This window comes from Rhyacophila brunnea, unplaced genomic scaffold, assembly GCF_057557595.1.
Source record: "Rhyacophila brunnea isolate RB1 unplaced genomic scaffold, BYU_Rbru_1.0 scaffold_5, whole genome shotgun sequence".
Classification (NCBI taxonomy): Eukaryota; Metazoa; Arthropoda; class Insecta; order Trichoptera; family Rhyacophilidae; genus Rhyacophila; species Rhyacophila brunnea.
The window spans coordinates 50,447,471-50,463,117 of record NW_028233170.1 but is presented as its reverse complement, the minus strand read 5'-3'; the positions used below and the strand labels follow the sequence as shown (position 1 = coordinate 50,463,117).

At 32.8% G+C, this 15,647-nt stretch overlaps 1 protein-coding gene across 1 annotated transcript; it reads left to right on the top strand.

Moving 5' to 3' along the window:
* The first annotated feature begins 136 nt into the window (after nucleotides 1-136).
* LOC147066547 (uncharacterized) lies at nucleotides 137-9,590 on the top strand. The gene is made up of 6 exons (XM_085955638.1): nucleotides 137-256; nucleotides 2,877-2,994; nucleotides 4,119-4,254; nucleotides 7,888-7,951; nucleotides 8,290-8,450; nucleotides 9,308-9,590. Exons 1-6 carry the CDS (start codon nucleotides 173-175, stop codon nucleotides 9,432-9,434), a joined length of 690 nt encoding a protein of 229 aa, XP_085811764.1. The 5' UTR covers nucleotides 137-172; the 3' UTR covers nucleotides 9,435-9,590.
* Nucleotides 9,591-15,647: the final 6,057 nt, after the last annotated feature.

Genomic DNA, 15,647 nt, shown 5'->3' with positions numbered 1-15,647 from the left:
AGGTATTCTGAATTATTTTCAAAATACATTTCCTCTTCCATCGACAATAAAATTGAACGCAACCATTTTTTATTATTATTAAATAGTTCCAAATTTGAATTTTGTTATAAGAGATTTGGGAACCGATGTCATTCTTAATTTTCTTCTGAAATTACGACGTTTTGCGCTTAAAATGGGAGATTTAAATGACAATGTGTACTGTACGGAAGAATTGGAGGAGAAAATCGATGAAATCACAGGAACTGCTGTTGAGCAAGTCAGTATAAATACTTAATTTAATTACAATCAACGGTTTAACCAAAATTAGAACTTTTATTGTTTTTTTTTTATATAATTGTCATAAGATATAATTTAATTGTCAAAGGGGGCTCGTAAACTAGCATCAAAAATTGAAGATTGCTGGCGCTATTGCCAGAAAAAATGGTTAAACTATTGTCCGGTTGCTGAACAATGTATCATTCAACATCAGTGCCGGGGCAAGTGAGGCTAATGTATTTTGTGAGTACATGAGTGCCTTGAGATAAAGCAACAATGGCTGACAATAAAGTTTCTGCAGCATATTATATCGACCTAAATAATCACATAAACAAATTAAAAATAAAAGAAGGATTTGGATCCAGTCCTATTCAAACAAACATGAAACAATAAGTGATCCCTATAAGCCAGGAATTAGTTATTGATAATTATTTATTTAAAAACAGAATGCCAAAAATTTACTTTGAGTAGGTACATACTTACCTATTTGTTAAATATAATTAAAGCAAATAAAAAGAAAGTAAAGTTATAAGAAAGCAACATCGATTAGGTACTATCATATTTTATTACCAATCAATCTTTGATTTTTGGCATCTGGAGAGTCATACATGAGTTAAATATATTTATTCAGGGTGTTCGAGTCTTTAATTGTTCACATTGTTCCAGATCCTGTCAACAGGTTTGTGTAGCTTTGATAGTTGCCCTTTTCATATTTGGATCTTTATATAGTTCTCTTCATGGCTCAGGACGTAAATAAACCCTATTAACAAGCTCCAATACCCTGTCGTTTGTCCATTTTTTCATTGTTGGTATGTAGTGTGAATTGACGATTAGTAACAACATCATAATAATATTATTTTGATTGCATTTGATATTCGATATATCTACCGACTATGCTGCCAGAATGTATGGGCAATATATGGAAAAATTCAGCAGCATAGACTACTATTTTCATATTTTGCGGAACAATTAACGGCAACACAATTGCCGTATCATACTGTCCGACAACAAGATCTCGTCGATAACTGGAAGTCGCTGTAGTCGCATATAGTAAACTTCTTAGTGACATACCTGTCATGGCGGCGACACGTGTTTAAATAATGTATCGGCTCTCTTTTTAGGTACGACTCCTTTTCTTCTTCACAATAAACAAAAAGTTTATTAATAATAATTTTAATATTTTTCCTGATCGTTTTAGACATATTTTTATATACTAAAGATACAGAGACTATAATATAGATAAAGAGACTATATATATTAAAGAGCATCGAATTACGTAAAATTTATAGATCTGTATACCACGGAAGCGGTAAATGAAATGATAAATTTAGGGACGTTCCTCATTTAAAAACGGAAGTGCGATTAACTAAACAGGAGGGGCTTGTTAATTCACAGTTTTAAAACGTGGACAAGAAGTTCTTGTTCAACAGTAGTGCCATAAAAAGTTGCTCTTTACGGGCCCTTATGATTATCACCAGTCGAAAACATTAATCCTTTCCACGCGGACAGAACACCTGTTGTACACCAATTAATTGGCCATTCGATATAATTAGCATGTTATTTAAATACGGTAACTAAAATGTAATTAAAAGCTCCGCGGTCAACAAGTTAAATAAGCATTATAATATGGAGCTAATGTTAAATCACATTTCATGAAATCAATTCGATTCACAATTATCAAAATTGATAATTTTCTCAACCTGTATATTGTATAATGATAGGTAAAATAGTCTTTCTAGAAACAGACAACCGTAACCTGTAATGAGGTGTAGCGGTTTCTTGCAATACACCGGCAACAATCATGCTGGGCCTCATGTTATAGCTGTCGGTCTCTGCCAAGATGTTGATGAATCTATAAATATGGGGTCTAAACATAAGATAACCAGTCAAAAAAGAACCTCTGAAACCTTTAATTTTCATACAAATATATTTGTTTGCATACAAAAATTGCTTGCGTCAAACTAGAAGAAGATTAACATCTCTGGTTTTAGTATGTATATGATTTTGGACTAGAATTAGAAAAGGTTTTCTATGAGTTTGATTTCTATAATAAATTGACACCTACAAATTCATCCTATTGTACATGTCTATAGCTCGTTTACACATGCATGGATTTACTGCTGACACTATTGCGGCTATAACAAGAAAATGCACATGTAAACTCGTATGATCGTGGAAGTTGCAAGATTGCATGCATAGATCAAAAAATTTCAGAAGCTTCTGCATTTTTACTATGACGTATGCGCATGCGCGGTAGAACGATAATGGCCAACCAGCCAGAAAAAATACAAACTACACCGTACAGCGCATTTTGATGTTTATCGATTTTCACAGCCTATCAAATAGCACCATACAATGACAACAACGCGTCCTGCTTAGGCTTGAAGAATGAGATTGGCGAGACAGTCACCACTATTACATGTAAATAGTTATTATCGCGATAATTTAATTTCCACACAGATGCCAGTGAATCCATGCACATGTACAGGTGCTATTTTAATAAGTATGACTAGTTTTGGAAGAAAAACTTTTAAGTAGGAACATCATCTGTGTCACTGCAGGTTTTTATAATTATTATGTACTTAATTAATAATGGTGTCGGTTGTATGTATTTATTGTAGGACAATACACTGTCATCCCTAGATGTGCACTCTGAAAATTTGGAGAAAACTTTTGAAATGCTGCTGGCTGACATAGACAAGGCCAAAGAGATAAGGAATGGATATCAAAACGAGCTAGGTCAGTTCATCATCTGCATCAAAATAATCTACTTTTACTGCTGCTATATTCATTTGGCATCGTAGAGGTTCAAGTCCCTAATAAAATGAATAGATAGAAGAAGGATTTTCTTTAACACCTTTTATTGGTTATATTATTGTTGTTCCATAATAATAGAAAACGTGACAATTTTTCTAAGAATAAAATATTTGTGAGAAAAATATCCCTATTTAATTCTATATTCAACGGATGGGGGGGGGGGGTTCAAAAATATGACCTAATTTGCGTTGCCTTAGGATTTGTCAAGAAAATCAAAGTTCGTTACCTTATATTTCAATGTTTGAAGATCTTTCATATTTATTTATATAAGCGTGATGCCAAAAATGGAGCTTCGACAAACTAATCCTAGGACGATGTTGAGGTAGGTAAGTACAAAAAAATTATGACAATGGGAGGAGCAGGGATTAAAAAATACTCAATACCCTCAATATAGATATCATTTAAGGATACAGATTTTGTCTACACCATAATATTCCTACTGTGATAGTAAAAAGTATTAGGCATTGTAATAAAACATAATAAGTAATACAATAACATGTTATTGTCACATCAGTAAGTTATTTTTATGTAAAACTGTTTGGGATAAATAGTATTGAGTTATTTTTAATTTTTGTTTCTAAACAGCAATTTAAGGCAATGTCTTTACCTACCAGAGGCACCGAGCGGAAAAATACGAAGCTTGCAATTTGAGACATTTTTTGATAATTTACAATTTCAACTGTATTAATTAATAAATTTGTACCTATCTGAAAACATAAAAAAGAAAAATATTTTTTATTTTAAGTCAAAGATAAACTTGTGATAAATTGTAAAAAAAATGTAATAAAATGTGAATTAGTCACAGGACCCCATCTTATTATTACATATATTTTATGGTCGTATTATTTATTATTAAAATTTGGTTTATTAGGTTTTATAAGCTTATCCTAAAATATTTTCGACTAATAATTCATAGTTACATAGTTTTAATATTTTGTATTCATTTAAAAAAAAAAAAACACCGATTTTTATAAAAATATAAATGTGTACACCTTAATTGTTGTATCACTTACAATATATTGAACATGTTATTAAATTTGTTGAAGCCAATTTACAAATTGAAATGCGTGGCCTGGAGAAGAGGATAGATTTAGAGCACGAAGACGTGTCCAATACCGAAGCTGAAAATCAATTCTTAAACTGTCTTCTGGCCGAGAAACAGACTGAAAGGGGAGAAATTATGTGAGTATTATCAAATACACACATACGTAGGAATTGGGAGCATGATACTTTATACCGTCCCACTCCGACTGAAGACCATGTCCAATATTTGTTCTTTAAGGTTAAGGAAAATTATCAATGCAGAATTTATGTTTACAATTACTTAACCTTTTCACTCCGATTGTTCTCTTTTTATTTTTGAAGTGGCCCAATTTTTTGAAACGCCATTCCAAGCGATATAAATTTTTTCATTTCATTCAATAAATATATCTTTTAAATCTAATATCGATGTTGTGTCTGCAAGCTTCAGGTCGTTGGATCACCCGCATAGTATTTGAGACATGTGACAAGTTGTATCTACTTAGCTTTTAAAATTATTATGATGGTTTTCACAGTTTCCACATTTAAATTCATGGTAAATGTGAAGTCAATTAACAGTATGGTAATTTTAACGGAATTAATATTAAGTCGCCTATAATTACTCGGCAAACAATAAAAAATTATTACATTTGTACTTACAATGTATAATGCCACCTTTATATTATTCTGACATCCAGAGTGCTGTATCGTCGCTATAGGATTTGTTTCCCGAATAGACCAAATGTCAATTTTTCAGGAGACGAAAAACAAATTTCATTGTCGTATATTGAAATATCAGTAGATGTATCAATCATTCTTTCTACACTGTATGATTGCAACATTATCTAAGAATAGATTCCAAGAATAATATACTGGTATAAATCAGTAAATGCACAGAAAATGCGTTTTATTTACAAGTACTCGTTGTGGATATTCGGGAAATTTTTTGCGCTCTCTCAGAATAATGGATATTCGGGACAAAACATGGACGTTCGGGACTTAAGACCGTAGCGTATTGCTGCACGGCCCACGGATTACTGAGTGGTTAAAAAGTACGCACCTCAAATGTAATATTTATTTACACGATAATTGGTAATGATTACTTTTACTATTTAAATACCTAATGATCGTAATAACCCAAGTTCGTAGGTAATAATAACATGCGGCATTCGCTTTTTTCGGTTTTTTTCGTAATAAGTAATAAAATAGTTTTTAATAATCTTTTTTTTTTATTCAACCAATAATTCACAAGATTTAAGAATGTACCATTCTAATTATTGAACATACATAATTTTGAAAATCACTTCTGAGAAAATATATTAAAACCAATAGAAAAAATCTTTTTGAAAAAAGTAAGACACCCGGCAGGAATCGTCCCTGCATCTCCTGGGTTTACGACCAAGTCCACGAATTATCCACTATGCTACGAGGTGACATACTTATGACGACAAACTTTAACTATTGGCCTGTTAATACCTGCTCATCAGTATTCTTCAAAATCATGCGACTATTGGCGATCGGTTTTTGTTTATTAAATAAAAGTAGGTATCTACTACTTCAATTACTAACCGACGTCACGGATTTCTCCAATATTTTATGATGGTACTTACTCGTACTTGCTAACAATTTTATATTAATTCTTTTTCAAAAAAAAAAAAAAAAAACTATGTATATATATCTGTATATTATTATACCTATATATTTCTATAATTAACAATTAAACTTATTACAAACCACCAAATAAATATTATATATTTACTATTGGAATGACAACACAAAATAATAGCATCTATAAATTAATTACCATTGGCTGCTAATATTAGGTAGGTACCAATATCCTAAGTATATAATATTCACCAAATAAATAGTTACTAACATACATATTAAATTAAATTAACTATCAGCGCATTCAAAAATAAATCATAGCATCGCCTTTATTTTCATAGAAATACCTAGATTAAAAGTAAAATAAAGACAAACAATGTTTGATTAATAATAATTTGAAATAATAATTATTTTTTACGTCATAGTAGTTGCCGGGTCATACTGTAGAATTCATATAACCGTTGGGATTTTGTGTCATTTATCAAAACAAAATGCAGTTATTTAGGTTAAAATACTCACTTCCATAACTTTACTATAAGTTCAGGGCAAACTGGTGATGTATCAGCTATAAACGATCTCTTCAAATTAGATGAATTCACTATTAAAACAATAGTAACTTTAAAAACAATATCAATAAGACGAAATTTGAAAGAGGATTCCAGACGGCCGAAAAATATGAAAGTGGGCGTGATTGTTTTAGAGCTAGACAGCGTGAATGTGGGAGCGAGATGCACGGCGTCAGCGCGGTTTGATTGGCTAAAAGTCATATTCGGGAAATAAAAACTCAGCAAGAGATTTATTTCGACCGAAATTAACTTGGATATTCAGGTACGAATAGTTGGACATTCGGGAGAACAACACGGAGTAATTGTAACTTAACATGGCGTATTCGGGTTATTCAAAAAAATATCTCTGTTCCTAGATAAAAAAATATTTTTTTTATAAATGATTTCGGTAGAGTTCGATAAAAGAAATTGAACTGCATTAAAATGTCGATTTCGACAAAAATGGATATTCGGGAAACAAATCCTATAGCGACGGTATGTATTGTGAAAAAATGGAAGTGGAGGGGGTTGATACATATCGATGATGCAGATCATAAACCTCCTTAGTCAAAAAATACGATTTTATAGGGGAAGGTTAAAACTGATTTATTTGCAGCCAATGACATTATTAATGGACAACGCACTCAGTACAGTAGCTAGCAAGTAAATTTGCATGTATAGGTAGACGTCACGCAATTTCCATTATGCGATATCACGCTTCGGGAATTTATAGCAATATCACCTTTATTGTAATGGCGTTAGAATAGTGTTTCTAGTGTCAATGTTCATTCGAGCTGAACTGAACTGAACCGTTCGGCAGACCCGACTAAAAGCATCGAGAATTTATAAAAAATATCACCTTTATTGCAATGGCGTTAGAACAGATTATGCCATACCCGACAAAAAAGTGAGTGTCATTTTTATTCCCAGATGATTCGTCCATATTAATGTCATTGTTTGCAGCATAATACGATGAATATGACATAGGAGTTTTAATTAAAAGATCAATAAACTGGGCTGAATTTCTCATTGACATAGGAGGTGAAGTTCAACAGATCCGTTAAATTTTTGTTGATTTTTTGATACCATAAAGTCAAAATCATAAAATTTGACATAGAAGGTTTGTGATCTGCACCATCGATATATTATGTAAGTAAAATGAAAGGGGCAAGGTGATTCACATGAAAGAACAGGGGTGATCTTTAGTTCACAAATTGCCGTGATGACGTGCCGGCCAGAATTTAATGTTGTACTATATTTTTGCAATTAAATAATTTAAATTACTGGGTACAACAATACGGTACAGTTCGGTTATGAGGAATACAGCGGAAAACACATTTTTAAAATAACCGATATACTGGATTATTTGTTGTTAATCTAACCAAACCTAACCTAAACTAACCCAAACTAACAAAATAATCCAGTATATCGGGTGTTTTCAAAATGTGTTTTCCGCTGTATTCCTCATAACCGAACTGTACCCAATAATTTACATTTGGAAAGTTTCTTTTATTGTTTTATATTTTTTTTAAAGAATTAGAAATCAATACATTGATTCACGCATTTTACATGTCGTTATATAGTTAATTCACTGCATCACTGTCGCAAGTGGTTAATATTTATTTAATGGTATGTTATTTTTCAGGAAAAATCATGAGATGATTCTGAATGAAGTCAGTGAAAAATTTAGGAAGGCTCCGGCTGCTTATGTAAGTAGTGTTTACTTCTGCTTCTAAATATTATGCCAAATCATATTTCCACTCATTATACTTCACTTCTCTTGAAATAATAATAATTCTACTTACAAAATATGGCCATAATCATAATTAGGCAGGACGTACCTTTTTGGTGATTTCATCCATTTGGTCCGTTCATTATAAAATAGTGATTATTGCCGCTTACTGAAATTTTTATGAAATAGCGAATCCGTGGTCAATAATAAAATATTATTATTATTATTATTATATTTTAATTACTGTAATTATAATCTCATTGAAGAAATATAAAAGTGACATTTCCATCATAAATGTTTTTTTCTCATTTTCAGGAAAAGCAGGTGCTCCAGGTGGAAGTGGATGCCATCAATAATGAAGCGACTGCGAATGAGAGGGATATCAAAATAATTGAAGATGGTATAAAAGACCTTCAAATTTCTTTCCTTGAGCCCGCTAATAAAGACGTCGCTCTGGATTCAGTCAAGGTAGTGATGTAAGTAGCCTTTCCACGAATTTCATACCATAAAAATTTGCTTAGTAGACTGCTTCAAGTATAACGTGAAGTGTAGCGTTTCGAAAACTACAATCCTCCCTATCCCTTTCCTCTTCGTTCCCTTGCCCTGCAATCATTTGACGTTCGTTATTTTGTGCGTCCTGCAAGTTTGTGTCAATAATGCAAAAAGTGTTGAAAAGTTGTAGCAGGATGATTAAGTCGTGTTACAACCTACTGCGAAGAAGAAAAAACAAAATGACCTCATTGAGACTATAAATAAGGTCGATGATAGAGTCGCTGCAATGACAGCTAGATATTCTTTGATATTTCAGTGTTACAATATAACTAAAAAATCCCGACAGATTGGAAAAATATTGTCATCTGGTATTGTTTTTCATTGTAGGTAGAATCTCAATCTCAACACAATCTGAACCACAGAAGGGGAAAAAAGTCTCCTAATACTCGCAATCCTTTTATAATATATCGCAGCACCACGACACTTCAAGTTATGATTTTTGCACTTTACTTACGAGTGTTATTATTAATTTTAAAAAAATCACCGGTTTCTACAAAGCTAATGTTAAATCAATCCTTAGTGATGTGAAATGATAATAATGATAATATTACTACATAATATAATTTTCCTACATAAATATTTAATCCTTAGAGCGCGAACGCCATAGCTGTTGTCTCCTGATTAAGGGGCCATTAGATATAATTAGCATGTTACTTAAATGTGGTAATTAAAAAGTAATTAAATTCTCCGCAGTGAATTGATTAAAAATGTTTTTAGGTAATTTGATCTATTTTCATTCAACTGATGATGTCTTTTATAGATGTATTTTTTTTAATTTCAGGGAAGATTTTGAAGCAGCCGATAGTTTGACTGCAAACCTCACTACGCAGGAAGTGGGCTTGAGGAAATATAATGAAAAACTGAAGGCGGAGATTGAGAAAGCAATTAATATTCATAAACTAAAATGACAAATTATTAAAATGCAAAATATTATACGCTGTGTTCCAATTTTTTGATTGGCTTTGTCAAAATGTTTGTCAAAAAATTTGTTGTTTGATTGAATTCTGTATTAATATGATAAAAAAACTATATTAAAGTAATGTCGCAGACTATTTAACAAGGACAAAATAAAAACTCAAAAAACCTAAACTACTGTCCGACAGGATCTTCTTGGTTATGTGTTAAAACTTTAAACTAACAAGCTCCTCCCATTTTTAACCGCACTCCGATTGAAGTACCTTCCGATTAGTGATGAGTTATCCACGTGTTAAAACTGTGAACTAACAAGCTCCTCCCACTTTTAACCGCACTAGCGACTTCCGGTTATTGCCTAGATCTTCTTGTCGGATAGTACCTTGAAATTTTTTCTTAAAAAAATTGTAAGTACCATAAAAGTGTAGATATTACTTGAGACCATCCACGGTCATAACTTTTTTATCATATCAAGAATTTTATTACTTCGATTTGTTTGTGATGCCAGTAGGTATTATCATGGCAGTGGTGGACCGCCAATTTCTATGAAAAAACCATGTTTTTTAGAAATATATTAAGTGTGTGGCCTCAGTAGCAGCGTTTTGCAGAGCGCGGCGTGCAGCATGGAGGACGAACACGTGTTACGCAATGCAGGTGAACTTACTGGCTATGAAAATCAGCGGGCGTGCGTGTGTTTATATCAGCGCGCTCATGACAAACCAGTTTGAAATTTAACAGCGTTTAGTTCGGCGTGCAAATTGTTTTCGTTATTCGGTGGAGGGAATTAGCAGTGAAAGTCGGAATTGAAGGAAAATAATGTTTTTATTTTTTAGTATAAAGTTCGTTGTATTAAGTATTTCATTACAAATTTATTCAGGCCGGAGTTATTCTGTTTTCCAAAAAATAGTTTGAAAATTGGTTTCTTACATCTCGCGCTGTGACGGAGGAACTGTTGTTTCGTCTATTACCTGAGAATTTATTCGTAGTTGATTCTGTAGTAATATTATTTATAATGTATTGATTTTATTTATTTATTCATTTATTTATTTAGAAAAAGAGTATTACGACATTACAGCGATTGGCCAATGTGCCATAATACATAATAAATACAAAATTATAAAAATGTCTTAATTACAAATAACAACTAATATAACAAGAAAGTAGAAAAGACAGCATGTGTTTATGTAAATATTAAAGAAACATGATAATATAATATGCAATTATAAATTTAACCTATTTAACACGTCCACAAACATTATATAGTTAATAAAAAATAAATCAACCTTTATGTTGCCATCAAATAAGTTAATCGCACAATACACAACATCATGAAACATAACATCTGTCCTGCGACGAGGTATCTTGAAGACCGTAGAGTTATGAGTGATATTGGTGGGAACATGAAAATTAATATTTGCCAGTATATACGGATTGTAAATGAACCTACGAAGAAGTTAAAAGAAATGCTTTAAAAGAGCAATCACTCTTCGGGTGGACAGGGATTGCACTGATAGCATACCCAGAAGAAAACGAGTCGGGAAATTCATTCTATTATCATTATCACAAGGAAACAACCCGTATGTTCTTGTGGATGATGATCAAAATTACCTTCGAGATCTCTTATAACATTGTGTAAAATGCATGTAGCTATTATTATTAGACAAGCATGTTCCACGTTCGTTTCTATCGCTTTACTTAATATACACCACTTTGCATATAAACTTCCAAAAACACATTCAATACACTTCCGTGCGTGAGAGACAGTTATTAAAATTGTCACTTTGGCTAAACGCTCCAAACGCTCACTGTGCACTAAGGACAGATCAGAGAACGCCGCGCGCTGCACGCAACGCCTACTGAGGCCGTACACTAAAAGTATATAATAAAAGGTCTTTCGCTTAAGTATTTCACCATGATTCCAAGAGATGGCAGTGTGTACAATATATTAAATCATTTAAAGCAATCGACCGGGGCATAATGAGTGTAAAGTAGAGCGTGTACCATGGCCACCACAAGGGGGGAGGCTGATAGGGGTCTAGCCTGGAGGTCCAGGCCCTGAGAGGGCCTTGCGTGGCGGGTCGACCTGGTAAGTAAGACAAACACACATCACAAATTTGCTGTAACGGTAAAAAAAAGTCACCTGCGCTATTTTACTTTAAGAGTATTAACATTTTAAAATATCTAGTTTTGTCATTTTTGACTATTGTCTCGGTATTCGACAAATCCATCTTTTTTTCATATAATTTAAGTTACAGTTAGGTCTCAAGTTACCTGCAATGTTGTAATACTTGAAACAAAGGCTGTTTCAATACTGAAATTGAAGAATTTCGAATAGTGATGTTACTTGAGACCAGCGGCGGCTTCTCTAACACCATGCATGTGCGCTGCACTCCTTTATCCTAAGCATCTCTCAATGTGCAACAATGCTATTCATAAGTCATCACTCGTTTATCGCAATTTAGTCCATGTAAATTACCAAAAGCATGCACCCATTGAACAGTCACCGAAAACGAGCGCCCTAATATCGATCTTGGAGAGATTGGATTGGATTGGATCGGACCTGGAGAGACTGGTAGTTTTGGGTAGCCTCCAGGGAAGGCAAAGCAGAGGAAGAGCGTCTGCGCGATGGAGTGACCAAGTGAAAGAGCTGACTGGGTGCACTATCCATTCTGCCCTGAGAGAAGCGGAAGATCAAGAAGGATGGAAAGTCTTGGTCGCTCAAAGGATGGCGAAATTTAAATGTGGTCATGACCCTCAGCCATGAGTGCACGACCAAGAAGAGAGATAGATTAGGTACACTAGCAAACTCGCAGACCCAACCAGATTTAATAATTGTCGACTTTAAATAGCAATTACACGAAACTTAAGCCGCTTTGACACGGTCCAAGTACCATCCAAGTACACTTGGATCGAGTGCCATCCAAGTGACAGCTTCATACTATTTATTCCTATCCAAGTGCACTCGTATGAGACATCTTCATACTAATTATTCCTATCCAAGCTACTTGGACCGCGTTCTACTCACCCAAGTTAACTTGGATAGGAATAAATAGTATGAAGCTGTCACTTGGATGAGACATCTTCATACTAATAACTAATTATTCCTATCCAAGTCTACTTGGACCGTGTCAACGCGGCTTTACGAGGGATTTATTTTTTTATAGGTATTAGGTTTGCAAAAAAATTGCAAGACAGAAAGTAATGATACCGGTCAAAAAGTATCGACACTTTTTTTGACAGCCTATGGAAAAGTATATTAGTCTATGGTTTTAGTGAAATGCAGTGTTGCCAACCGTACCATAATTATAGTATTTGTACTATAATTTTGGTCCGCGTACTATATTTACGAATTCGGACCTGCTTTACATTTTTTGGCTACTGATTTTACCTAAATTCAATAGAAGCACGGACAGTCAAATGATTTGTAGTGAGCCAGTAGGCATGCAAAGATTGTATGCGATTAGTGCAGTGTTTCCCAATCTTATTTGTGCCATGCCCCAATTCAACGCTTCAAAAATCTCCATGCTCCCCCTATCAAAATTTCATAGTTAACTAATAAATTCTGAAAAAAATGAATTGCTTAAAATAAAAATTGCACATAGGCAATAAATACTATTTTCAATTTTACTTTCGTAAGTAAGTACCTACCTATGTATAATAATAATTATATTAGATGTACAACTCGGAAGAAAATTAGTGCGATCCCTATGCTTGATGTGAGCTGCAAAGAGTTTTTATGTGAGGTACTAATTTGGTAAATTTTAATCTTAAATCTCCACAGTTTATGATATCAAAACGATGTTTTTTTCAGTAACATATCATGTACAGCGCTAAAGCGCCGCACTCAACTAAATATTATGATAGGAATGGCAACAGTAATTTTCTCGAAAAGTCATGGTTGCAATATAAAAAAAATATTATCGAAAATGCATTTTTAACAAAAAAAATGTAACAAATATTTAATGCTTGCACATTGCCCCCCAAAACATTCAAATTGCCCCCCGGTGGGGCGTACGCCCTACGTTGGGAAACACTGGATTAGTGCATATCAATTATGTAACATGCTGTATAAATAAACTGAAATTAACTTTTAACAGAACTGCTCACAAACCAGTGGCGAAGGGTGACTTTTGGAAAGAGGTAAGCTGTGGAATAACCAAGCTTGTCAGATATATTTACGGGAAATAAGAAGATAACCATATATTACTACTGATGAATAGGTACACTAAATCGATGAAATTTCAAAATTTCAATTAGTTTGATATAATTAGTGGATAAATAAGCAATTAGATTGAATTATGTATTTTCCAATAAACGTAACATACGCTCAAAATATATTATCTATCATCTTTGAAAATATCCGTTCTTGTGCATAATATGTTCCATAACAATTTATAATTTAACCCGTAAAACTAGACATTTTAAAATACGTATATATTTAAAAGACAGACTTAGGTATAAATAACTGATAAATAAAAATCGCGAGATAAATTATTTTATATTTTTAACAACAATCAATATTTATATGTGATTGAATCCCATAGAAATTATTTTTTAAATTATCTTCTTATTAATTATTTTGAATAAATGTTCGGATGTAAGCGCTAACTAAACAGCCTATGATTTCGGAATAAAAAGCCAGACAAAGACTGGCGTCAGTGGTGTCACGTGACTAAAAACGCATACAAACCACATCTTAAATTCCCATCGAATATTTCATAACATAGTTGAATCCACGCGGCAGTAGTTATGGTTCTAAACCATACTAATTTATAAAATAAAGCTATGTACTTCTGAATGTTGACGATAGCTGATGACTATCAATTATCTTGGATTTTTCAGTGAATTTTTTTTTTTTTAATTTAAATTATTTGCTTGAAGATCTATTTTTCTTAGTAGGTAGGCTTTAAATAATCGCCTACTATGGAGCCTTCGCCACTGTCACAAACAATATATGTTTGCACTGGGAGGTTACCCTATTTGGCCTATTTCAATACACAATAACACTATTGTTCCTAACCTGCCTTAAATTTTATGTCTTACTCATAAAAAATGAATATGCGTGGCAACAATATACAAAAAATATGCTAACTTATAAATACATAATATCTGTACCCGGGAGACATAGAACATCGTGTCCATTTTTGCCAAAAATGACTTTTCAACACAGGAATACTTAAGTTTTTTTCCTCTATCTAGGGGTATATAACAGTATCTCCAATTCGGTATATTAACAGAAATAGTAGTGTATAAAACAACACTATATCTATTTTCTTTCCGGGGAATATAACACTATGTGGACATGTAGTTATATGCCTCTAATTATTTATTTTTCCAATGACATCATATCCACATATCGTTGTATGCCTCCAAGAACTTTTTCACTTTTAATCTATGGTAACTGATATTGGACGATTATTGAGTGTCAATTTCACAAAATATAGCAACTACTTTCATACAAAAGACCCATATTTTTGTAATTTAGTATTATTGGTTTGGGCACTATATTTTTATGGTTTTTCATTTAAGTTTAGTTAGGAAATAATATGTTCGCGTGCAAAATGGATAACAGTACTGAAGTGTTAGAATGAGTTGTTTGGTTTAAATTTATAGTAATATAATTTCACACAAGTTTATTCTCCATACATAATTTACATGTTTTTATTACCACCAATTATTATTTTATTACAGTAATGATTAGGGAACATTTTAATGATACCCGAAATTTTGAAATAGAGGGAAATACATTGTTACATGCAGAGAGCTTCAATTAATCTTCGATCAACAGCTTGTTGAAGAGATGTCACGGAGAGTTGTAGCTTTCGAGATGTGGCTGTATTATTGCAATCTCAAAATTCCTTAGACTGACTGGGTGACATATCGTCGCTATAGGATTTGTTTCCCGAATAGACCAAATGTCAATTTTACAGGAGACGAAAAACAAATTTCATTGTCGTATATTTTAATATCAGTAGATGTATCAATCATTCTTTCTACACTGTATGATTGCAATATTATCTAAGAATAGATTCCAATAATAATATACTGGTATAAATCATTAAATGCACAGAAAATGCGTTTTATTTACAAGTGATCGTAATTACCCAAGTTCGTATGTAATAATAACATGCGGCAATCGCTTTTTCGGTTTTTTTTCGGATTAAGTAATAAAATAGTTTTTAAGTAATTAACTATTTTTTATTGAACGA

Bases quoted from the DNA above. Each gene is read 5' to 3' on its own strand.
- LOC147066547 (XM_085955638.1), top strand. From the start codon at position 173: ATGGGAGATTTAAATGACAATGTGTACTGTACGGAAGAATTGGAGGAG. The intron at 2,995-4,118 runs GTCAGTTCATCA...AATTTGTTGAAG, and splicing joins TGGATATCAAAACGAGCTAG to CCAATTTACAAATTGAAATG. The intron at 7,952-8,289 runs GTAAGTAGTGTT...TCTCATTTTCAG, and splicing joins GGAAGGCTCCGGCTGCTTAT to GAAAAGCAGGTGCTCCAGGT.